General features: G+C 37.8%; 1 protein-coding gene across 1 annotated transcript; it reads right to left on the reverse strand.

Moving 5' to 3' along the window:
- Window positions 1-12315: 12315 nt before the first annotated feature.
- LOC311091307 (trace amine-associated receptor 13c-like) lies at window positions 12316-13344 on the reverse strand (the record flags this gene model as incomplete). Its single annotated transcript, XM_084127162.1, has 1 exon — window positions 12316-13344. Exon 1 carries the CDS (start codon window positions 13303-13305, stop codon window positions 12316-12318), a length of 990 nt encoding a protein of 329 aa, XP_083983288.1. The 5' UTR covers window positions 13306-13344.
- Window positions 13345-24878: the final 11534 nt, after the last annotated feature.

The raw sequence follows: 24878 nt of genomic DNA on the forward strand, positions 1-24878 counted from the left end.
GTTTACTGAGCCAAGTGAGGCGTCTAAGTTTATTGACTCCTTTGACTCACTCAATTCGGAAGATGAGACTTTACATTTGCCATGACTGTTGTCATGCTAGTATTGTTTACTTCCGTATGTACGGTATGACGTGCTGTTTAGCGCTTGATGTCATTCCATTCAAGGTTAAGAGACGTTTACAGGTGTGACCTGATTTTGATTTTCTGATGAATTATTTGTCTTTTTACGGATTGGAGGCTTGCTAATTTTTAGTTGGTAATAGTGCGCTGTTTTGTTGTTCTATCATACTGAGATTTAACTCGTAAAATTTTGTTGTGGAACAAGCAAAATATAATAAAGTAATATGATTGATTAAGCTCAGTAGTGTTATTTTTAGGGGAGCGAGCAAAGAACAGTTATTTGATTTGTTGACATTTTTGCTTTGTTTCAATGCAAGATTTTTTATTTTATTTTTTTTGTGTGTGTGTGTACGCGTGGGTGTGTATGTGCGTGTGGTTTGCATGTTGGTTTGCTCTCATATTCACCTTACCCCAATCACTACCATTATTGTAAATCAGACATGTCCAGTTTGCTTTATTTTAGTATTTGCTTTTCAAACTGTAATCAATGGGTAAAGGTCTTTAAACATTCGCAGTTTAGTTCCTAAAATTGATCAATTAAGGGCATGGCTTGTTCATAATAATCCCAATATTATAACATTGTCTGAAACCTGGCTAAATGAAAATACAGCAGACTCCAATGTTAAATTGGACAACTACATTATTAGATAGAGGATCTAGGGGAGGTGGGGTCGCCACTTACATTTCATCAAATTTGAAATCACAACTAATTACTCCTAAAGTGAAACCTGAGCTTTTTGAAGGTATCTTTGTTAAGGTTACCCTGCATGCAAATAAACAATTAATAATTGGCAATATATATCGCCCACCAACATCTCCTAAGCTAGAGTCTGTTCAAAACATCCTAGCCACTGTTTCATCGTTTGGTGACTCATCAGAAATTATTCTGTTGGGGGACTTCAATTTAAACTGGACTGATCCTTGTACTCTCACGGAACGTAACATGTTCAATGGATAACATTTTACACAAATTATTAAAGAGCCAACAAGAATCAGTCCAAGTTGTAAATCTCTTCTTGACTGGATACTAGTCACACACCCCAACAGAATAATAAAATCTGGTGTTCTCTCGGATTGTTTCAGCGACCACTCTATCATATATTGCATTTGGAAAATTTAATCACCCCATCTTTCTCCGAAATATATTAGGATCCGTGACATGAAATTATTTAACAGTGATTTATTTATAAATGATGTGAGAAGGAGAAATTGGAATAGACTTAGCCTAATTCCTGATGCGGAAGCTGCCTGGAATTTCTTTTATACAGAATTTGTGCAAGTTATTGATAAGCATGCCCCATGGACAACTATTAAGGTCAAAGGTCATCATTTACCTTGGGTAAATGGGGATCTTATCAGTCTGTTTAAGCAGAGGGATAGGGCATGGAATAAACACAAATATTCAAAACTTCCTAGGGATTGGGAGGAATACAAACGGCTACGAAACACGTGCACCACCCAAACAAGAAATGCCAAAGCCAATTACTATAGAAATAGTTTTTCAAATGACTTCAGTAATCCTAAATATTTTTGGAAAAAAATGAATACCTTACTTGGTAAGTCTAACAGTACCACGAGTAATATGACAATCAATAATGAAATTGTTAATGATCCAGCAGTGATCTCCAATGCATTTAGTTCACATTTCTCCCAAACACCGCAGGCATAGGCGGAAATCGCGGGGGGGTCGGGGGGGTCAGGACCCCCCCTATCTGAGGGTTGTCCCCTCCTAAAAATATAATTTAAATATGTGTATTGTAAATAATATAATGATATATTACTTAAAATAATTGTTTAAGTAGAAAAACAATAAAGATGCAAACGGGGTAACAACAAAAAAACGTTTTAACATTTTGAGTCCCCCTCCCTTGCCTCACAGTGCTTTGGTCCACTGCCTGCTCCTCATCACAAACATAGTGGGAGAGAACAAGGTTTTTCAGTTGTGAAACTCCCGTAAGTCAAGGCTATTTTATTCACTTCAAACCTCGGATGAAGTGATTATTTTTTCTTTAATACAGATTATGCTGCGTCATTAATAAATCATGACAATTTTTTTATGATAACCAATGTACTTTTGTCACCGATGTAGTCGGTGTATTATAACCTTGTTTTATACAATCTGTGCGTTTACCGCGATTGTTTAAAACCGTTCCCTCACACACACCCATAAAGTGTACGCATACACTGTGTGTAGTCTTGTAGATTAACTGTTAGACAAGTGCGGGTGCGCATTTAGATTTTCACGCTTTCACTGTGTGATTTAGTCAGTTTATATCATTTAATAAAGTTAATCTAATATAATATCACACAAAGAGTGCAGTTTTTCTCCAGATATTAACATGATAATAAATGTGATTTAATAAATTGATAAATGAAAAGTTTACTTTTAGACACCATATTGCCTGTTTTAACTCTATTTCGCCAACGAAAATATTTGAAAACTAAGCCAAAGCACTGTATTTGCGTCTCTGAGAAACACACAAGGTATTTCCTTACTGAATTATGAATCAGCTTTTTGAACGAATCAGTTGAATCTCAATGACTCGCTCATTAACAATGAATTGCTGCCACCTACTGGCGGTTTTAATTTCACATTTAAATTATATTTTCATGTTTTAAATCATTTTATATATCAATATTCAACGTTTTATGTTTTAAACAAAATATTATGTCTGTGTAAAAGCATCTAAATGCCATTTCAAATGCAGCTTCTGTGTTTCCTCTCCATTGCAAAGATTTTATTGATACTATTTAATTTGATTGGTAACAGCCCTATTGTGTCTTATTATTATAATTAAATTTAATTAAATGTATGAAATTGACACAAAAGATGATGCATGCATATAATTAGGTTTAAAAATACATTTATAAAGGTAAAAATGCCAATGAAGGTAAAAATCTATTGAAACTTATTGGAAAAATGATTTCTGTCACTGCTGTGAGCTGACCGCCACACAGAATATGAAGAATAGCAAAAACTTCAGGAGTCAGCTGTCCATGGCAGTCCTAAACATGCCAAGTTACCAGCACAATAACACACTCAGCAAAATATTGTCTAATTATCGTTATCGATAAAATCCCTGAAAATATAAAGATCATTTTTTGTCAATTTCGCACACCAATGAAGAATATTTTGGTCAATTTAGTCAGCTTTTTCAATGGATAAGAAGGATAATGGCACGGTCTCCATGCTAGCTACACTAATAATAGTAGTAAGGCTTTCCTCTGTGTAATACATACATATCCATAGAAAGTACAATTTTGCCTGTATTATTGGTGTCCCCTTCAAAAATTGCTCTTGAGGAATTTTATGTTAATTGTCCCCCCCAACATTTAGATGAAATTTACGCCCCTGACCGCAGGTACAGTCATCGCTCTTTCACCCAGAGCCGACTGTTAATTCTCAGCCCTACGATAGTTTTTTCACATTCCGACAGGTTAGCTCAGCTGATGTCCAGCTGGCCATTAGCAAGCTAGGCTATCCTCTAGCAGTGGACCTGGCCCTGACGGCATTGAGGGTAAGTTTATCAAACTTTCTTCACATGTCCTATCCTCTCCATTGGCTGAGCTCTTCAATCTGTCATTTCTAACCCATGTAGTGCCTTTGGCATGGAAGTGTACCATTGCATAAAGGAAGGGACACCCAAAATATGAACAATTATAGACCTATCTCAATAATTAATAGTATTGTGAAAATTTTTGAGAAAATAATCTTCAATCAATTATCTAACTATCTCTCTCTCATAACAATTTACTATCTCAATGCCAGTCAGGTTTCAGGAAACACTTCTCTACTACCATTGCTCTTTTGAAATTTACAAATGATATTTTTTCTAGTTTTAATAACAATATGTGTACTGGTGCCATCTTCTTAGATCTTACAAAAGCATTTGATTTAGTTGATCATTATCTGCTCCTGGATAAATTATATTCAATTGGCCTTTCCCGTTCATCTCTTCTGTGGTTTAACTCATATTTCCATCACCGCCGCCAGTGTGTGTCCTTCAGGGGCAGTCAGTCGAATTTTACAGGTGTAGATAAAGGCATACCTCAGGGTTCTTCGCTTGGGCCTTTGTTATTTTCCATTTTTATTAATGACTTACCACTATGCTGTTCAGAATGTGACATTCATCTTTATGCAGATGATACAATTATATATTGCTCCAAACCAAATATTCCTGAAATAAATTATTCTTTACAACATGACTTTGATTCTGTACAGCAGTGGCTGTCATTTAATAAACTCCTGCTGAATAAATCAAAATCATACTGTATGCTTTTCCAGAAGAAAGATAGAAATAATCTTAATCTGCATTTTCTTGATTTTTCTCCTCTAGAGCCAACCGAAAAATTTAAATATCTCGGTTAGAAACTGATTTTTCATTCAAACCTCATGTACACGCACTTAACAACAAACTTAGCTTTCGTCTTAAAACATTATATCAATCAATAGACTGCTTTAACTTTCAGGTTAGAAAAAGGATAGTCTCTCAGTTGTTGCTACCTATTCTGGACTATGCAGATATTATATATGCCAACACTACTGCTATTTGTCTACATTCTCTCGATGTGGTATACAACAGCCTGTGCCGATTCGTCCTTCGCTGCCCCTATAGGATACATTGTGTGAACATTACAGGGGGACCTGATGTGAAGCGCCTGGCAGTGTCGACACGCCCATTGTTTGGGCCAGGTGGCAATGTACTCTCTGTCCTAGGTGTAGCCAGAGAAACACTGCGCAGAGGCAAAAAGACAGCCACAGAGGACATTTATGTTGTAAAAGACCTGCACACTGCACTGCTGGGAAGGCCTGACATTTATTACTCGAAAATGATGTTGGCATTAGTGGAATTGCACTAGCATGGTTTAAATCATACTTATCTGACCGTTATCAGTTTGTAGCAGTAAATGAAGAGATGTCTCATCGATCACAAGTTCAGTATGGCGTACCACAAGGCTCAGTACTAGGACCGCTGCTGTTCACTCTGTACATGCTACCATTAGGAGATATCATTAGGAAACATGGAATTAGTTTTCACTGTTATGCTGACGATACTCAGCTGTATATTTCTTCAAAACAAAACGAAACCTACCAATTCACTAAATTAACGGAATGCATAGCGGATATAAAAAATTGGATGACTCGTAATTTCCTACTTCTAAATTCTGAAAAAACAGAGATTAATTATTAGATCTAATTATTGGACAAAAAACTTCCTCACGTAATAACCTAGAATACTGTCTAACACTTGATGGCTGCTCTGTCAAGTCCTCGTCGTCGGTTAGGAACCTGGGTGTGCTCTTTGATACCAATCTTTCATTTGAATGTCACGTGTCTAGTATTGTCACATCCACTGTCTGTCTTCATCTGTCTCTGCACTACACTCCCCAGAATCCTCCTTGGCGCACACCTGCACTCACTCTCCTCTAAGTAGTAATCACTGTCACCTGGATCCCATCACCAGCTCACCTTTATATTCAGCACTCAGTCACTCACTCTTGGTCTGGTCTCGTCTATACATGTCAATACATGTCTATTCATGACACACAGACTCTCTACTTCACCTACCTGCATACTTATACTTACCCGATCTTCTTCAGCCTGTCTTCAGTCCATCTTCATCAGAGAATCTTCATCATCTGCATCTGCAAGAGAAAGAGAGACTTTGTTATCATTCAGTTAAGCTTCATCCGATTATCTACTTCCTGTTTACTCACCTTTCACGCTGTGTCCGATCCATTCTGCTATTAAAATATCAAACTTACCATCTTGCCTGCTTCGTTTGTACGAAACCTGACAAGTATCTGTAAAACTGCATTTTTCCATCTTAAAAATATATCTAAATTACGCCATATGCTCTCATTGACAAATACGGAACAATTAGTTCATGCGTTCATGACCTCAAGGCTAGATTATTGTAATGCTCTACTGGGTGGTTGTCCTGAACGCTTAATAAACTACAGCTGGTCCAAAACGCAGCAGCTCGAGTTCTTACCAGGATCAGGAAGTATGACCACATTAGCCCAGTTCTGTCAACACTGCATTGGCTGCCTATTAAACAAAGCATAAATTTTAAAATATTGCTGATTACTTACAAAGCAATAAATGGTTTAGCTCCGCAGTACTTGAGCGAGCTCTTAACGCATTATAGTCCTTCACGTCAATTACAATCTCAAAATTCCTGTATATCAAAAATTCTAGAATATCAAAATCGACTGCTGGCGGCAGATCCTCCTCTTTGCACCAAAACTTTTGAACAGTCTTCCTACCATTGTCCGGGAAGCAGACACACTCTGTCAGTTCAAAGCCAGATTAAAGGCACATCTCTTTGACCTAGCATTCACATAATACATTATAGACTTCTATATTTCAATGTTAGACTGCATAGATTAGGTCAGCCGGAACCGGGAAGACTTCCCATAAATGTACTCGTTACATCATGAGAAGAATGGCATCTACGCTAATTTTAGTGTCTGTGTTTATCCCGAGGTTTTCCCGCAGCCTGCCGGATCCAGGCCGTATCCAGATCTGACGAAGGACCTTCGTCTGGACCCGATGCCAATGCAGTGCTGAAGTGTACTAGTCTCTCCCTATGGAGGATCCCTTTACCACTCTACAGATAAGGCGTTGTCGGGAAAATTCGTTTCGCGTTCCTACCCCGAAGTGAGAAAATAAAATAAAATTCTTTATCAAAATTTATAAGGAAAGACAAGTACTTTGTTTTGGCTTGGCTTGTAGGGAATTCCAAACCTGCGTACATATATTCAAGCGCACATAACTATAGAACCCATTCTAAATGCACATGTGAACGCCATCAGCGTTTCTCACAGGTTCGCGTTTAAAGTCTGTGTAGAGAGAATGGTGTCGTCTTAGCGGCCCCTAATTTAATAACGAATGATCATTGCGACGGAAGCGAATCAATCAAAACTAACTTTATCTGGAAAATAACTTTATTAAAAAAACGTTATAAAGCCAAAACAATCTCGGTTACTTTAAATGATACGCTTATCTCTGTGAAGCTGCTTTGAAACAATCTACATTGTTAAAAGCGCTATATAAATGAAGATGACCAGGCATTTCAGGTGGACAGAGTGGACCAGGCAGTTCAGGTGGACATGGTGGACAAGGCAGTTCAGGTGGACAGGGTGGACCAGGCAGTTCAGGTGGACAGAGTGGACCAGGCAGTTCAGGTGGACAGAGTGGACCAGGCAGTTCAGGTGGACATGGTGGACCAGGCAGTTCAGGTGGACAGAGTGGACCAGGCAGTTCAGGTGGACAGAGTGGACCAGGTAGTTCAGGTGGACATGCTGGACCAGGCAGTTCAGGTGGACATCTCCGCCAGTCGGAGATCACCAAAATGAATATTAAAGAGGTGTGTGAACTTGCAAGTACGATGTCAAGGACTGTAATTTGCTCTGGCCCCCTTCCTGTTCGCAGGAGTGATGAGATAGTTAGTAGGTTAGTAGATTGTGTTCGCTTAACGGCTGGCTGTCTAAGTGGTGTCCGCAAAATAATATAGAATTCATAGTCAATTGGAAAAGTTTTTGGGGCAAACCTGGCCTGTTGAAAAGAGATGGTATTCATCCCTCCTGGGATGGTGCTGCTCTTCTCTCTAGTAATATGGCACATAGTCTTAGAGCTCAAACATGACAATCTGGGGCACAGGTCAGGAAGCAGACAGACTGGCTTAACCGACCGTCTGCTAGCGGCCAGGCAATTCAGGGGACCATATTGTATGAAGCCGCCAGGGTGGACCAGGCAGTTCAGGTGGACAGGGTGGACCAGGCAGTTCAGGTGGACAACGTGGACCAGGCAGTTCAGGGGACCATATTGTATGAAGCCGCCAGGGTGGACCAGGCAGTTCAGGTGAAGAGGGTGGACCAGGCAGTTCAGGGGACCATATTGTGTACATAAAGATATGAAGGAATCCGGCTTGTCCTATAGATGATCAGTTTGCTCTCTGGAGACGTGTTCAGTCTTTCCGCTATCAAATTACGCCATGTAAATAGCGAATCCGCCATGGCGCAAGCGCAACTGGCTTTTAAAGGGAATGGGAAATGAGACTCTGATTGGTTTAATGCATGTAAATCCCAAAACACACCCATTACTCATTAAGAGAATAGGGACAACCCTTTTAGACCATGCGCCTGGCACGCCGACCCTTTTTCCCGTCGTTAAACTAGCAAAAGTGGATTCGGACACGTCCTAACTGCACTTGCACCTTGTGCTTTAGACCATGTGCTTAGATCGTTAAAATAGGCCCTTTATCGCCCTTGATGTGAACAGGCCTTAAGAAAAATCTTTGTTGTAAAGTATAAATATGTGGTGTATAATAAACAGTTTGGCTAGAAAATCTAGCAGTATTTTCGTGACACTTTGGGGGTCACTTTGGATGAGTGGTAAACAGAAAAAGAATTGCACAGACATGATGACATGTCACACAGATCAATGTCCCTTTAGAATGAGTTTAGCATCATGCCCTTGCTGTGTCCTTGCACCCTGATAAGAACTATATATTTGAGAATTTTCAAAATAGTACATGTGCAAATAAAGGTTCAGTAAGGAAGAAATCTGAGAGTAAAGCTGCTCTGATGTTAGGACTCATTGTGACCGTTTATCTGCTTTCCTGATTTCCCACTATATGATATTTCAGCAAAGCAACCTTTCTGGTCAAACTCTTGACTGATTGTCATTTTGTCTCTCAGTTTTTGTATTCAATTTATATTAAGGTTGGTAAAGCACAAACGCATTGTAGCTTACAGTATGTCATTGACTGAGAGTATGTCATTTCCTCTGTTGTAATAATGAGGGAAATGACAGATCTGATGTTATGTTTCACTCCTACATTGGTAGTACGACGGAAATGCCATCCAAGAGAGCCATAAACAGAGAAGCATAGCTAAAATAAATATTTTTATTGTGTTTGCATAATGTTTTTAATAGATCATTAGTTCACCTAATGAAATTTGTCATTATGTCTCACATTATTCTATAGGTTTATCTTTATTCTATAGTTTTATCTTGAGATTTTTCTATGAATGCTTATTATAGAAATATGCACCATATTCAACATATTAACATTGCAAAATTTGGTAACACTTTATTTTACAGTGTCCTTGTTATATACCTGAAAAATGTATTTACCATAGTAATAACAGTAAATTATGCATAATTACATGCAACTAACCCTACCAAACCTTAATGCTAGCCTAACCTTAAAGTACATGTTGTTAATTAATAATCAGTACTTAAATATATAATTACACTGTAACAATGACACAGTAAAATAAAATGGATGCGTGTGTGTGTGTGTGTGTGTGTGTGTGTGTGTGTGTGTGTGTGTAAATGAATGAATACTGTATATACACACTCACCACACATGTTGGGTGTCCATATTTTATGGGGACATAAACATAATGATTTTTATATTGTACAAACTATATCCCCTGAACCTAACCCTACCTCTAAACACAACCCTCACAGAAAACTTACATTTTCGCAAAAAAAAAAAATAATAAAAAAAAAAATTATAATTTATAACATGTTTACTTCATGGGGTCCATAAAAAAAAGTTTCCACAAGGTCAGACATTTCTGATATTACTACCTTTGTGGGGACGTTTGGGTTTACCAGGACACACACACACACACACACACACACACACACACACACACACCAAGGTTATTATAGTTTTGCTTTTTTAAATTAGTTTTTATTTTAATATCGTTTTCAATTTTGCTTTAAATTTAAGTTTAGTTTTAGTTAGTTTCATTAATGGTTTTGTTAGTTTAAGTTTAGTTTTTATTTTGCAAACACATTTCTATTTAGTTTTTATTTTATTTAGTTTCAGTTTTAGTTTTAGTAATTATAGTTTAGCAGAGCAAACAGAACACTTCCAGGGTAGACCAAAGCGAGACGCAGAGTGACGCTTTTTTCAGAGTGACACTGGTACATACAACAACAAAAAAACAGCTAAATTAATCTGACAACCTGCTGTGAAGCCAGTGTGATTAAATAATGAAGTATCTATGCTGTTTGTGAATGTGTATGAGTGTGTACATGTTTTTCTATCGTGGTGGGGACTTAAACCTGAATGCACACACACTCATGGGGACTTGTGTCACTGTGGGCCTAAATTAAATCACACAGAATGAGTTTTTTTGAAAATGTGTGTGATGGGTCGGTTTAGGGGTCGGGTTAGTGTGTGTGTGTGTGATGGGTCAGGTTAGTGTGTGTGTGTGTGATGGGTCGGGTTAGTGTGTGTGTGATGGGTCGGATTAGTTTGTGTGTGTGTGTGATGGGTTGGTTTAGGGGTCGGGTTAGTGTGTGTGTGTGCGTGTGTGATGGGTCGGTTTAGGGGTCGGGTTAGTGTGTGTGTGTGTGTGTGTGTGTGTGTGTGTGTGTATGTGTGTGATGGGTCGGGTTAGTGTGTGTGTGTGTGTGTGTGTGTGTGTGTGTGTGTGTGTGTGTGTGATGGTCGGTTTAGGGGTCGGGTTAGTGTGTGTGTGCGTGTGTGTGTGTGTGATGGGTCGGTTTAGGAGTCGGGTTAGTGTGTGTGTGTGCGTGTGTGTGTGTGATGGGTCGGGTTATGTGTGTGTGTGTGCGTGTGTGATGGGTCGGGTTATGTGTGTGTGTGTGTGTGTGTGTGATGGGTCGGGTTGTGTGTGTGTGTGTGTGTGTGTGTGTGTGATGGGTCGGGTTTGTGTGTGTGTGCGTGTGCGATGGGTATGTTTAGGGGTCGGTTTAGTGTAAGGAGACAGAATATACAGTTTGTACAATATAATAGCCTAACCATTACATCTATGGAGAATCCCAACAAAGATAGTGGACCAGAGAGAGAGAGAGAGTGTGTGTTTGTGTGTGGACATGTCTCCACATGGATAACAATATTATTAGCAGAAAATATTTTGTAAAAACAAAGATAACAACAGCACCTTTCAACCTGTCAACCTTCATGAAAGCATGACATCACCAGATTAAAGGTATTTTTGTGCTTGACGGACTTGTTTTGCTATTGCACCCGCGTCTCGCAAGCAAATGAAAGGGCATTCTAAAAACGCTTCGCTCAAGTTAAAAGTTCAACTTGCGTCTCATTACCTTGAGTTATTATTTCCCATTCCACTGCCACAGACGCATCCTTTATGAACAGCCGTTTAGGACTAGCGACGTGTTCGCTGGTCCTTCATTGAGCGCGTCACAGGACAGCGGTTAATCGCCTCAGCAACTTCACGCGTGTGAAGCGCAATAATACAGGCATTTCCCTAAACAGCCACAGGTCAGACTTTCCACCAAAGTAAAGAGCTTATTAAATACGAAAACGATTATTTATTTTTGCTAATTATTATTTTATTTCAGTTAGTTTTTCAGTAACTGTTGTTAGTTTCGTTTAGTTTTAGTTTTTCATTTATTATGAATTTCTAATTTTATTTCAGTTTACGAAAATGTTTTTTGACCAATAGTTTTAGTCTTAGTTTCAGTTTTCGTTTACGAAAATAACCTTGACACACACACACACGCACACAAACACAAACTGTGATTTCTAATCCAGGAACCATGTTTGAGAACTTTGGGAGCCTTGGTGGAAGAGTGAGGTAACATCTCACAGTAAGAAAAGGCCAGTCTGCTACAGTCCATGAGGATGATCTGTGGGACTTACAGCAGCTCCTGCCTACACCAGATATGACTGCTTATTTTCATATTGTTCAGGGACTCATTGTTCCATTTCTTTACATCAAATGTCTGCAGAACTTTAGTTTATGTCCCAGTTGTTGAATCTTTTTATGTTCATACCAATATTTATATATTAAGACATTTTCTGGAAATAAAATCAGTTGAAAGTTAGAGGACATCACTTTTTTAGTTCTGTATGACTGTCCCCTTTTTTTGTCATTATGTTTTTGATAACACAGATGCAACATGACTGATGAAAGTGATGAAGCATAAAGCACATAATATCTACATTTACCATTTATTACAGTACATTGAGGATTTATGCTGCATGCTCAGTTTATTAAATTAGCTAATTTATTGAACATTGTGTCGATTTATTTCAATGTGTGTGGAAAGAAGTTAAATTGAACATCAAATGCAGAAAACATACTCTCTGAAATAAGATGCATACTAAGATACATGTAGTGTAAATTACAAATATAAATCCTATAAAGATAATCATATCCTTTATGAGTGACAGTTTTATTACAATTGATGCTCTGTAAAAATATCAACCAGAGAGGATGCTGGCTGAAATATCTTCAGAGTTAAGATGTGTTTAACTGTCTTTTTAAACCAGGGATAAAATAATGCATAGATCAGTGGATTCAGACCTGAATTTGTGTACAAGACCCATGTCAAAACATTTATGGTTGTGGAAGAGTTTACTGATATAGAACAGATATAGTATGGTATAAAGCAAAGCATATAAACTATCACAATGATTCCTAATGTCAGAGCAGCTTTATTCTCAGATTTCCTCCTCGATGAACCTTCCGTTACACATTTACCACCCTTCATCAGAGAGTTTATAGATTTCACTTGCTGATGTACTACATAGAAAATCCTCAAATATAAAGATATGATAAGGGTACATGGAAAAATAAAAGACACAAACAGATCAATAACTCCCCAAGCAAATCCTCCCACAAGAGAACACTCTCCATAACACAAGTCTGTTCTGAGTGAAGTGTCAAAATATTCATTATTAATTATAAGGGTAGTGGTATAGGTTGAGAAACAAACCCAGCTCAGACAGATGCCTATTAAAGTTTTAGTTGTGGTTATTTTCTGTGGGTACTGTAAAGGGTAACACACAGCCACATAACGATCAACAGCAATTAAAACTAAATTACAGAGAGATCCTGGGAAAACCAATCCAAGGATTATCATAAACAGATTACAGAAAGTGTCTCCAAAATACCAACACGTCTCAATCTGCCTAGAGCCCTCTATGGGTATAATAAGTCCCATAAGCATGTCGGCCACAGCCAGAGAGAGAATAATCAGGTTTGTCGGAGTGTGAAGCTTCTTGAAGTGGGAGATAGAGATGATCACCAGCAGGTTCAGAAACACAGTCCATGTTGACAGCAATGATACAAACACATACATGATATTGTATTCATATTTAGAGCGTTTTCCCTTGATACATGATGAGTTGATGGCAGGAAAGCAGTACTGAGTCTCATAGGCCATGAGTGAGTCTCCTCCTGTTAGGAGTTTGTTCTGCTCTCTTTCTTGTCATATAATTTATATAGTGTCTGGATCAGACGGCCCACCCATCTACTGCCCACTGATGATGTAACATTCAAATATTTGTTTTTTTCATTCTTTTTTTTTTAATTCTTTTTTTTTAACATTAGCTTTGAAATGCAAATAATTTCTTCAGTCCAGATTAGAATTCTCTTACACTGGTCTTTTTTTTTTCTTTTTTTTTTTTTTCCATCATTTCTTCACTGTCTTGGTATTGTTTAGGATTTCCACATGGAAGCAAAGCACAGGTGGAACTGAACTGAACACAGGTGTGGTGGTTTTTGCTTTAATCAGTAATCAGCCACTGTAGATCACCCTTCCTTTGAGCGGCTCCTGGAACTCATCTGAGGGGTCCCTTGGTGAGGTTAAGGTGATTTCTGTGAATTAGGAATGGGGTCCAGAAATAGAGGGGTTATGTCATCCATTGGAACTCAAGAATGCTTGAGCTGTCCATAATCCCCCCAGTTTACCCTGTAAAATAACTATTGCAATGTAATAGGTAGGCAATAACTGTCCCCTATACAGAACACATTATCAAAAATGGTGAAATAATCTTTATACTGTACAGTGAAAAAGCTATTGAATTGAACATATGTGTAATAAAAAGGTTTCAGTTCCCAATGACATCCATTATATGGACAAAAAAATACAATAAAAGTCAGTGGGAAGCGAAACTGGTTACTCACATTCGTGGGACTTACAGCAGCTCCTGGTTACACCAGATATTCCTGTTCATACATCTGTTCCTGTTCCTGAGCCAGTGTCTCCGGACAAGAGGGCCGCCACCACCGAGCCAATGTCTCCGGACAAGATGGCCGCCGCCGAGCCCGTGTCTCTGGACAAGATGGCCGCTGCCGCCGAGCCAGTGTCTCCGGACAAGATGGCCACCGCCGAGCCAGTGTCTCTGGACAAGATGGCCTCCGCCGCCGAACCAGAGTCTGTGATGGTCCTGCCCAGCTCAAAGCCTTCTTCGCTGCTGGTCCTGCCCAGCTCAAAGCCTTCTTTGCCGCTGGTCCTGCCCAGCTCAAAGCCCTCTTTGCTGCTGGTCCTGTCCAGCCCAGAGCCGCCTTCGCCGTTGGTCCCGTCCAGCCCAGAGCTTCCTTCGCCGCTGGTTCTGTCCAGTCCAGAGCTTCCATCGCCGCTGGTCCCGTCCAGCCCAGAGTCTCCTTCCCGCTGGTTCCGTCCAGTCCAGAGCTTCCTTCGCCGCTGTTCTCGTCCAGTCCAGAGCTTCCTTCGCCGCTGGTTCCGTCCAGTCCAGAGCTTCCTTTGCCGCTGGTCTCGTCCAGTCCAGAGCTTCCTTCGCCGCTGGTCCCGTCCAGCCCAGAGCTTCCTTCGCCGCTGGTGCTGTCCAGCCCAGAGTCTCCTTTGCCGCTGGTTTCGTCCAGTCCAGAGCTTCCTTCACCGCTGGTCTCGTCCAGTCCAGAGCTTCCTTCGCCGCTGGTCCCGTCCAGCACAGAGACTTTTCCGCCGCTGGTTCTGCCCAGTCCTGAGCCTGTCTCCATCCCAGAACCTAAGCCCTCACCAGAGATGGCCGCCGACATGCTTGTTCTTGAGCCGGTGGCTGTTCTTGAGCCGGTGTCTGTTCCTGAGCCGGTGCCTGCTCCAGCCTATGACTCCGTAGCTGTCCCCAAGAAAAACATTTTTTTGGGGGGGGGGCAGTAGGTCCCACGATTCCTCTTCAGCCAGCTCCATTATGGCCGCCCATGGCCGAAGGGTAGTCTCGGCCCTGGCCGCCTGAAGGGTCGTCTCAGCCCTGGCCACCTGAAGGGTCGCCTCGGCCCATAATCCAAAGATACACAACAAATGCCAAAAAAGCACTTATTGAAAACAGTGATCCAAAGACAAAGACCTTTGTGCCATTCCTAAAAACATTGTACATACCTTTCATTTCCAAGGTGTTTGATTTTCACTTTACCATGTTCGTGTACAGAGACTCATGTGAATGTTGAAGTCGGCAGGACTCAGTGGCATCTGGGCCCTGAAAAAAAAAAAAGAACATATTGATATCAAGAGAAAGGCCTGCACGATTTTGGAAATAAATATTAGATTTTTCTGGTTAAAATTGCTTTTAAAAATTCACAGAATACAAACACGCACACACACACAAATGTTTCCAACAATATATAATATAATGAACACCAGGTTTGTTGTGCCTTGTAGGCATAAGCTATGCGCAGTGCTGGATAAAATAATAATAACAATAACCTATAGCAGTATAAATCTTCCAAAAGATTTCAGTAACAACTAAGCTAGAGAAAAATATATTGATTATCATGTTACTTCAAATGTTTCCATTCGTTATGATGATATGAAATGAGATAATAGTAAAAACATGAAGCCGTTTGGTGCGTTTTGCTTTTCAAATGCGATCACGATCCAAAATATGATACATTCAAACGCGATCGCGCTGCAAAATATGATACATTCAAACGCGATCGTGCTGCAAAATATGATACATTCAAACGCGATCGCGATCCAAAATATGATACATTCAAACGCGATCGCGCTCAAATATAAAACATTATGGTTACCATATACATATATACATAAATATTATATAATACCTAAATATTATAATATTCCCCATATATCTAGCAACAGTTCAACTGCAATGTGACATTTATGCAACAATAACAAACTAATATGTAAGAATTTCTTACCTTACATCTTTCTTGTCTTCAAATCGCGTTCTTCTTCTTCTGATGTAAATCCAATGTAAGCTCAGGCGCGTCTTTCAAACTCGACGAAAAATGAAGTGAAGTGTTTTGGTGTTTTGTTGTTGAGGTAATGAGCAAGTTCCATGTGGAGATTTGCATGTGAATCTCTTTTGCGCGAGTGGGCGTGGCCAAATTAAATATAATGTGCAAGCGTTTGAGAAGCTGGACATCTTGTTGGTTTTATACAAATTACTTAAACAGAGAATATTTGTTTTCGTTTTGAATCCGATCATTTAAAAGTACACACTTAAATGTTTATAAAGGTATATGGCTCATAAATGTGTGACAAGTATTCGCTGAGTTTTGTTTCAGTTTATAGACGTGCTCAAAAAAAAAAAAAGGCAGAACGCACACCCTGTTTATTTTCTTTATTTTACAAAAGCACAATGTTTTGATTTGATTGTAAGTGGACACATACAAAAGTAGAAATATCACAGATTCTTTTTTTATATTTCTTTTTTCTGTATGACCATAAATGACGGAGTAATTTAAGTTTATAGTGCTACAATGTGGAGAAAATCCAGCAAAACGCGTCCCGCGCGTTTGCCGACCTCAGAGGGTTAATTACTGAAATGACTATTCAAGACCGCAATAGCTAAGACATGCTGTTACCTAGAATTATCTGTCTTTGAACTGTTTTGACGGTCTACAGTGTAAGCGCTATGAAGAGATGACTAAGCCACCTTCTGAGAAACAAGCTAGATGAAGGAATTAAACAGCTTTTTACCAGCGTATAAATCAGCAGAAGCGAGCAGCAAGCATGTATGATCAAACTGAATGTGCTTTAAATAGCAGGCTTGTGCAAAATTCAGAATTTCAGAATTGGCCTCCATTCAGTTTGTGAATTGTAATTTGAATTGAATTTACTCCGCCCCACAGGACATTGAATTGAATTTGAATTGGAATGACAGGAAGTGGAATTAAATTCATGGCAATTCAAAGAAATTCCACACAGTCACACAACAGAAAGAATGGGTTGAGTCTCGCATGCATTCAGTGTTAGGAAGGTTACTTTGTAATTGTTATTGCTTACTGTTATTAGTTACCCATTATAAATGTGGTTTGGATTACTTTATTTGGATAACTTTATCAATGCAAAGCAATTTTGTTTTAAGTTAATTAGTAACTAGTTGAATTTAACATTTTACCTCAGTAATACAACTAAATACAATTACTTTAATTTTGTAATTTAATAACAGAAATTTCATTTCACGTAACTGTTTACTCCTCAACCCTGCATACATTTTGTTCTAAAAGAGATATTGATCAAATTCTTGAAATAAATACCCCCTCAGTGTTAATTAGTTTTGTTCCAATGTAATTTTCATTTCAAAGTAATCACACAAACACAAAGTTGTTGTAAATGCAGTTATCATTTATTCCAATGAAAAAAATTACTGAGCAACACTGTTGCATCTAATTCTCAATAGCTCCTCAAATGTTTTTTCATTGAGTCTGCACCGTTCTGGTCTGAATATCTTTCCTGCAACACTAAAGATTCTCTCAACAGGTGCAGAGTGAAGTTGTAAGGGACTTCTGAAACTTAAAAAGTCGCCCATCAAATTGTGCTTTCAAACAAATGTCCACCTCAAATTGTTTAGCAACCATTTTAAATACTTGGTTAAAGTAAAGCATTCTGGGAAATGGAGTCATGTTCCATCATGTTCCACAAAATTACAATTAACTTAATAAATTATTTGTTCTGTGACTAAATGGTAAATGGACTGCATTTATATAGCGCTTTCACAGACCTATGGCCACCAAAGTGTTTTACATAGCCTCACATTCACCCATTCATACACCAACGGCGGTGTCAGCCATGTAAGGCGCCAACCAGCTCGTCGGGAGCAGCTGGGGTTAGGTGTCTTGCTCATGGAAAACCTCAACACTTGATCAAGTGGAACCGGGGATTGAACCACCAACCTTTCGTTTGTAGACAACCTACATGAACCACTGAGCCACTGCCGCCCCGCATATTATAATGCAATCATATCTGACAGACTGTAAAGCTTCATTGTTAAACACTTCACTTAAAATATGTATATGAATTTCTTTGAATTTTTATTGAATTGCAATTATGCTTCCTTTAATTCAAATTCGAATTGTAATTCTAGATCCTGTTTTTGACATCAATTCAAATTCAATTCAAATTCAAGAATTTAATTGGAGTTAATTAAGGAGTCATTCTCAATTCAATTCTGAATTGTGCACAAGCCTGGGCTGCGTTCAGCCCCGACAAAACGTTGCACAACGTTTTTTAAACAGAAACGGTGATGTGTTGAACACACTGTTCTGATGACGCAAGAGTTGCAACTATGGCAGCTGAGAAGGCCATTCTTTGTGTTCTTTGTGAAGAATTTTCGGAGCCTGATGAAGTCGGTATAAATATGTGTTTAATACTACAAAATATGCCCGATGTTACAGTTACTGCACTTGCCGCCCAGAACAAAAGAGAACATCCCAATCGAGTGAAGGCATTGCTGAAACTGAAATGGAAGCACACACCTATTCAGACTAAAACACATCTATTTAGCCTCACATACTGACTTTATTTGTAGTTCATACTGTTTTAATACCCTGTATTTTCTTTCTCATTTTTAGGAAAAACACTTAATTAGCCTACCATTGTTTATTTCTATACTTGCAATGAAGCTAAAAATATAAACAACTACATCATTTTGTTGATATCCTATATTTTTTACAATAAAACTTTCGACAAACATGTCTTCTAATATCCTCAGTTGTTGCGTATACCGAGCTGCATCAAACAAATTTGTAAATTACTTTCCTTGAACCCATTTTGCGAGTTCACTTTAATACCACGTGCTTTATATACATGTTGCTGCTGACTGGACTGCAGTTCTGACACACCCACCAAACAAGAGAAAACGTATCTCAAACCCCGTTGCACACCGGTGCACGCCGTTTCCAGGAAACATGACGTTCAACCCGGAAACCGTAGCAAAACGTTGCGCACCGTTTTGAACTTGAACATGCCCCTGTTAAATAGGGCGCCTTGTTTGAGCTTTGGCCATTGAGCAGCGAGGGGAGTTAACGAGCTAATGGAGCTCAGCTGAAGCAGATCAGCTGACTGGACAGTGTTGTTAGCAAATAGCATTAGCAGCGTCTTGACTACCTGGCCTGCCAGAACTGACGCTAACGCTCAATTTAAGCTTGTTTGACTCTGTGTATTTATAGCCCTTGTGTTTCACTGGTTACCTTGTCAGTTGTTGTACATGTATGGGTGCTTCTAGTTCGGTCCTGCTCGTGGTTTTGTTTCTTTGTCCTTCGTGTTCTTTACTATTTGTACTACGTGTTTCTGCATTAAAACCCTGGTTTGGTAAGACATGAGTGCGAGGGCTTTTTACAATAAAGATATCAGGGTTCTGTTACTTCTGTCTAGTCTATTTCTTGGTTTTGTGATAGAGCCCTGACACTCCTGTTTTGTCTTGTGCTGTGTTTCATGCTGCTTGTGTTTATCATTGCAGGGGGCTGTTCCATAAAAGCTGCTTAGAAAAGCGGGGATTAAACTCCAAAACCGGACTTGAATGAGCCTAACAAATAAGTTGGGGCTAAAGTGGTTCCATAAAAGGTAATTGAAGTTCACGCAATCTCACTAATTTGATCCAGGTTTATCAAGTCTAGATAATTGCGTGTGCACGCGTTTCTGAAGCAGCCCTAGAGGTCGATCATGGATCAAATCGATCCACCATCAAACAGCCTATATTTTGTGCTGTTTTATGCGTTTGTGACATGTTTTTTTTTTTTCCTCAGTGCAAAACTTACATTTTGCAGTTATATTCTCCATCTGTAAATGTTAGAAAGTCGAGCAAATGTATCCATTTTACTGCTAATCTTCATATTGAACGAGCGCCGCTGCGCGCATGCGCGGCAAATAGGAGCGCAATAATTCTGACTAAAATATACATTTTGCTTTGAAAATTAATATGTGATATTTTATAACACTAGAAATATCTTCTAATTATAATAATTTATCTTTAGGATGTTGGATAAGTTGCAGTGAACTTCTAGCGAACAGAAGTACTTCAGTGAACAGAAGTAGCCTAATTCAGGGAAGATTTTTTTAAAGAAACTAAATATATAAAGATACAAAATATAGTTTTGGGTATAGGACCTATGCTACTTAATAAATATGATGTATATTTATTTAGAATGCTGAGAATTACAGCTTTTAATGCAATAATTTTTTAGATAAAGCAAGAATCCCCAGTTTTAAATGAGTGGTTAGATTTAGTTTCTAGAATGTATTTTTTATATATTATACATATAATATAATATATTCTTAATGTACTTTACATTATGAAGAGGATAACATGAAATTAAGAGCAAATGTATACATTTTGAAAAGATATGTGCAACTCTAAAATCAAAGAATATTCCATAAAATAAAGGAATATATATATTAGTCTACATTAACTACATTTTTATATAACCCTCCCTCCCTTTTATTTCTAGGCTAGTTGTTTGTTATTTTATTTATTTGCTTATTTTATATTGAATATTTGATATTCAAATAATATTACTTGAATAACTATTAGGAATTATGTGTCATTATAAGAGTTTGATATAAATATGTGAATGTTACATTTTTATTAATATTTATTTATTGTTTTTTGTCTTTTCCCCCTTAAATCATATGTAAAAGTGTCTAACTATGTACTTCTTGGTTATTGTTCTAATCATGTGTGTTGGTGGGTATTATCACAAAAGAAAAAAAGTAGAAGGAAAAATAAGGAATATTTATTGGGGGAAAATATGATGTCTTTAAAGGAACTGTCATCATATGTAAAAGTGTCTAACTATGTACTTCTTGGTTATTGTTCTAATCATGTGTGTTGGTGGGTATTATCACAAAAGAAAAAAAGTAGAAGGAAAAATAAGGAATATTTATTGGGGGAAAATATGATGTCTTTAAAGGAACTGTCAATTTGTATAATTGTGTTAAATGTGTTTGAATTGAAAGACACAATAAAGTACATAATATATATATATATATATATATATATATATATATATATATATATATATATATATATATATATATATATATATATATTATTATTATTTTATTTTTTTTGTATTTGTTATTTGGACATTAGATGTGCCTTATTTAGAGTTTTAAACCTACAAGTGTATTTTTATGATATATTCAAATGTAGGCTAATATACTGTCAATTACTAAGCTCAGATTCATCTTACCAGTTCAAATTCATACTGTGCTTTTGTAATTATTTATTTTTAATTTTGTGATTTTTAACTTCTGCTTTACAAAGCTTTTTTTTAGATTGTGTTCTAATGTTCTTCTAATAATCATAAACATGTACTACAGCTGCCAAACAAACCAGAGAGAAATGTATTCATAAGTCTATATTGTCTAATTTATCATTGTAGCCTTATTTAAGTTGATTTTCTGTATACTGTGTATTTATGTTTGGACTAATAATGGTTAATAAAGTCCAATAATGGTATAAGAGAGTGTCAGTGGTAATATCATTGTGTTCTTGTTGGTCAGTGTTAGAGGATCTGTGTAACAGCTGAGGCTTAGCCTGACAGTTAGCCTGCCCTGGACCAGGCTAGTTTCCCAGCATAAGTTGCCAGGGTAACTGAGTTTGAACTTTTTTTAAGTTTGATTTATGAAACCGAATCTACCAAAAATAAGCATGACTAACCGAAATAAGCCTGGCTTATACTCTAATCTTGGTTTATGGACAGCCCCCAGGTCCTCCATCTGATCTGGATATGGCCCGGATCCGGCTGACTTCATCATGCATTGTGGGTCATGTCTATGCACAGGTCCTCCATCTGATCTGGATATGGCCCAGTTTCGGCTGACTTCATCATGCGTTGTGGGTCATGTCTACATGCAGTTTCACTATCTGATCCGTATACGGCCCGGAACCAGCTGATTACTGTAAACTTCGGAATAAACAAAAAGACTAACATAAGCGTAGATGCCATTCTTCGTATGATGTAACAAGTACATAAGGTGTTATAGGAAGTGCTCCCAGTTCCAGCCATTATATATGCAGCCTAATAATCATTTAACTGATTTGAATAATAGGAATGTATAATGCTCTATGTGTATGCCAGGTTAAAGAGATGTGTTTTTAGTCTAGATTTAAACTGACAGAGTGTTTCAGCTTCCTGGACTATTTTAGGAAGACTAAAGTTTAGGTGCTAAATAAAAAAAGGATCTACCATCAGCAGTCAGTTTTGATAATCAACTGGCCAGAACTTTGAGATTCCAAGAGGTGAAGGACTATAATGTTAAGTTAAGAGCTCGCTCATGTACTGGCATGCTAAATCATTTAGTGCTTTGTAAGTAATCAACAATATTTTAAAATGTATACAATGTTTAACCCTCTGGAGTCTGAGCGGTTTTCTGGGCCCTGGAGGTTTTCTGACATGCTCTGACATTTGTGCTTTTTTCAGTTATTTATAAACATGTTAATGGCAAAGGTGTAAATTCACTCTATATAGCACAAACAGGGTTACCAAAATATGTGATCACCATGCATGTATATTTTTGAATTTTTAAGAGAATAATGTTTATGCGTGGTTATTGAAAAAAATAAAAATGAAAGTTGCTGAAATAAGACCACAAAACTCATAATAAATATGTGTCAATAAGACTTTTGACTAATGGATGTTGTCGCTTCGAGTTCTGGCTTCAAAATTATGTGAAAATAGTCTTGCTTTATCGTTCACATAAAACAATACATTGATTTAAATTGATGTAAAACAGGTTTTGTTTGGAAAGCCAATATGCGAGGGGGGCGTGAACGAGGAGTGGTTTACACCTGAGAATACAATGTCCCACCCACTCTGCATAATGAGCCATTCATTCAGGTGTGACACTGACTGAGCCACAATGCAAGGACAAAAGATATATTTAGAAGAAGACTTATATTGACCATTTAAGATTTTGCTTACATCTATCTTGTAAATATGTTTTGCTATTTTATTAAAAAGGTTACAATTACAACAATAATTACAATTTCAACAATATTTCAAGTGTACTCTTTCTTTGTAAAAAAAATAAATGATTATAGGCCTACATTTTATCTATGTATTCATTAGTTTGAATATAGCCAACATTGGAACAGCTAACATCTTAGTTGATGACTTTATTTTTGACAAAAATAGTATTTTATATATATAGAAATTGCTAAACAAAAGCTTATTTGATGTGGCAGTATATTCTACAGTAAAAACTGTACCCAAATCTAGTCAACAAAATGTTGTCTTTCATATTTCGCCTGACTGTAACGTTGTTTTTATGAAATATTAGGGCATATAAATGTTAATTTGCAGTTTAATACGTTGCTTATACAAATAGCCTACATTTTATTTCAACATATTTCAGTCGATTTTTACTCATCTCAGTATAGCAATACAGTTTGCTAAAACATCATCATTCATTCACACACGCGATTTAAATTTAAACTGTCTTTTTGCGAGCTGTGGTAAACAGTGCGCATCTCTGCCGTTCATTCATTCATAAAGAAACCCGATTCACGTGAGAAGGAAAAAAACTTACTACAGTATTCCTCAGCTCGCTCCTCGATATACCTGCACTTCTGAGGTACATTTTCCATTATTATTATTCCTCACAGCGCTGTGAGACGGTGTAAACAAGTAATGATCTGAATAAACTTGTGTTTTCTCGAGCTGATATGGGGGCGTTCACAGGTTTGCGTGGATTGCCTCAATCATTTGCGTTTGAATAGCGCGCGCTCTCCGTGGGCGGGTCACATTACATTTGAATGAGCTGTAATGAGCTCGACTGGAATCGCTCTCTTTTAATACAGATTTCACAAGATGAGAATATTTGTTTTTTATATAAATTACTTCATTTAAAAGAAGATAATTCAAGCTTCATACCTGTGTGTCTGTATGCCTGTTTGACTGAGTATTCGCTGAGTTATTGTTCATTTTCGGACGCGTTTCAGAATGGACTTCACTGGCAGAGAGAAGGCAGAACTCGCTTCGTGTTTATTTTTCTTTATTTGGCAAAAAGCACAACACTTTGTTTTTATTGTGAGTATACACAAAAATAATACACATTTCTTTTACACTGATAAAAAAAAAAGCGAGCTGGTATCGCCGGCGATACCGCAGACCTCAGGGGGTTAATAGGGAGCCAATGCAGTGGTGACAGAACAGGGCTAATATGGACATACTTCCTGGTTCTGGTAAGAACTCGAGCTGCTGCGTTTTGGACCAGCTGTAGTTTGTTTATTAAGCGTGCAGGGCAACCACCCATAACAGCATTACAATAATCTAGCCTTGAGGTCATGAACGCATGAACTAACTGTTCCGCATTTTTCCTTGAAAGTACATGTTGTAATTAAATTTAACCCTCTGAGGTCGGCAAACGTGCCGGCGCATTTTGCTAGATTTTCTTCACATAGTAGCACAATAAATTACATTTATTGTCATTTATGGTCATACAAAAAAAAAGAAATATGAAAAAAGAATCTGTGATATTTCTACTTTTGTATGTATCCACTTACAATCAAATCAAAACATTGTGCTTTTGTAAAATAAAGAAAATAAACAGGGTGTGCGTTCTGCCTCTCCGTCTCTGTGAACTTTTTTTCTCGGTGCACGTCTATAAACTGAAACAAAACTCAGCGAATACTTGTCACACATTTATGAGCCATATACCTTTATAAACATTTAAGTGTGTACTTTTAAATGATCGATTCAAACTGAAACCAAATATTTTCTGTTTAAATAATTTGTATAAAACAAGAGATGACATGCAAATTTTTA

Source organism: Abramis brama (assembly GCF_963993115.1).
Source record: "Abramis brama genome assembly, chromosome: 1".
Taxonomy (NCBI): Eukaryota; Metazoa; Chordata; class Actinopteri; order Cypriniformes; family Leuciscidae; genus Abramis; species Abramis brama.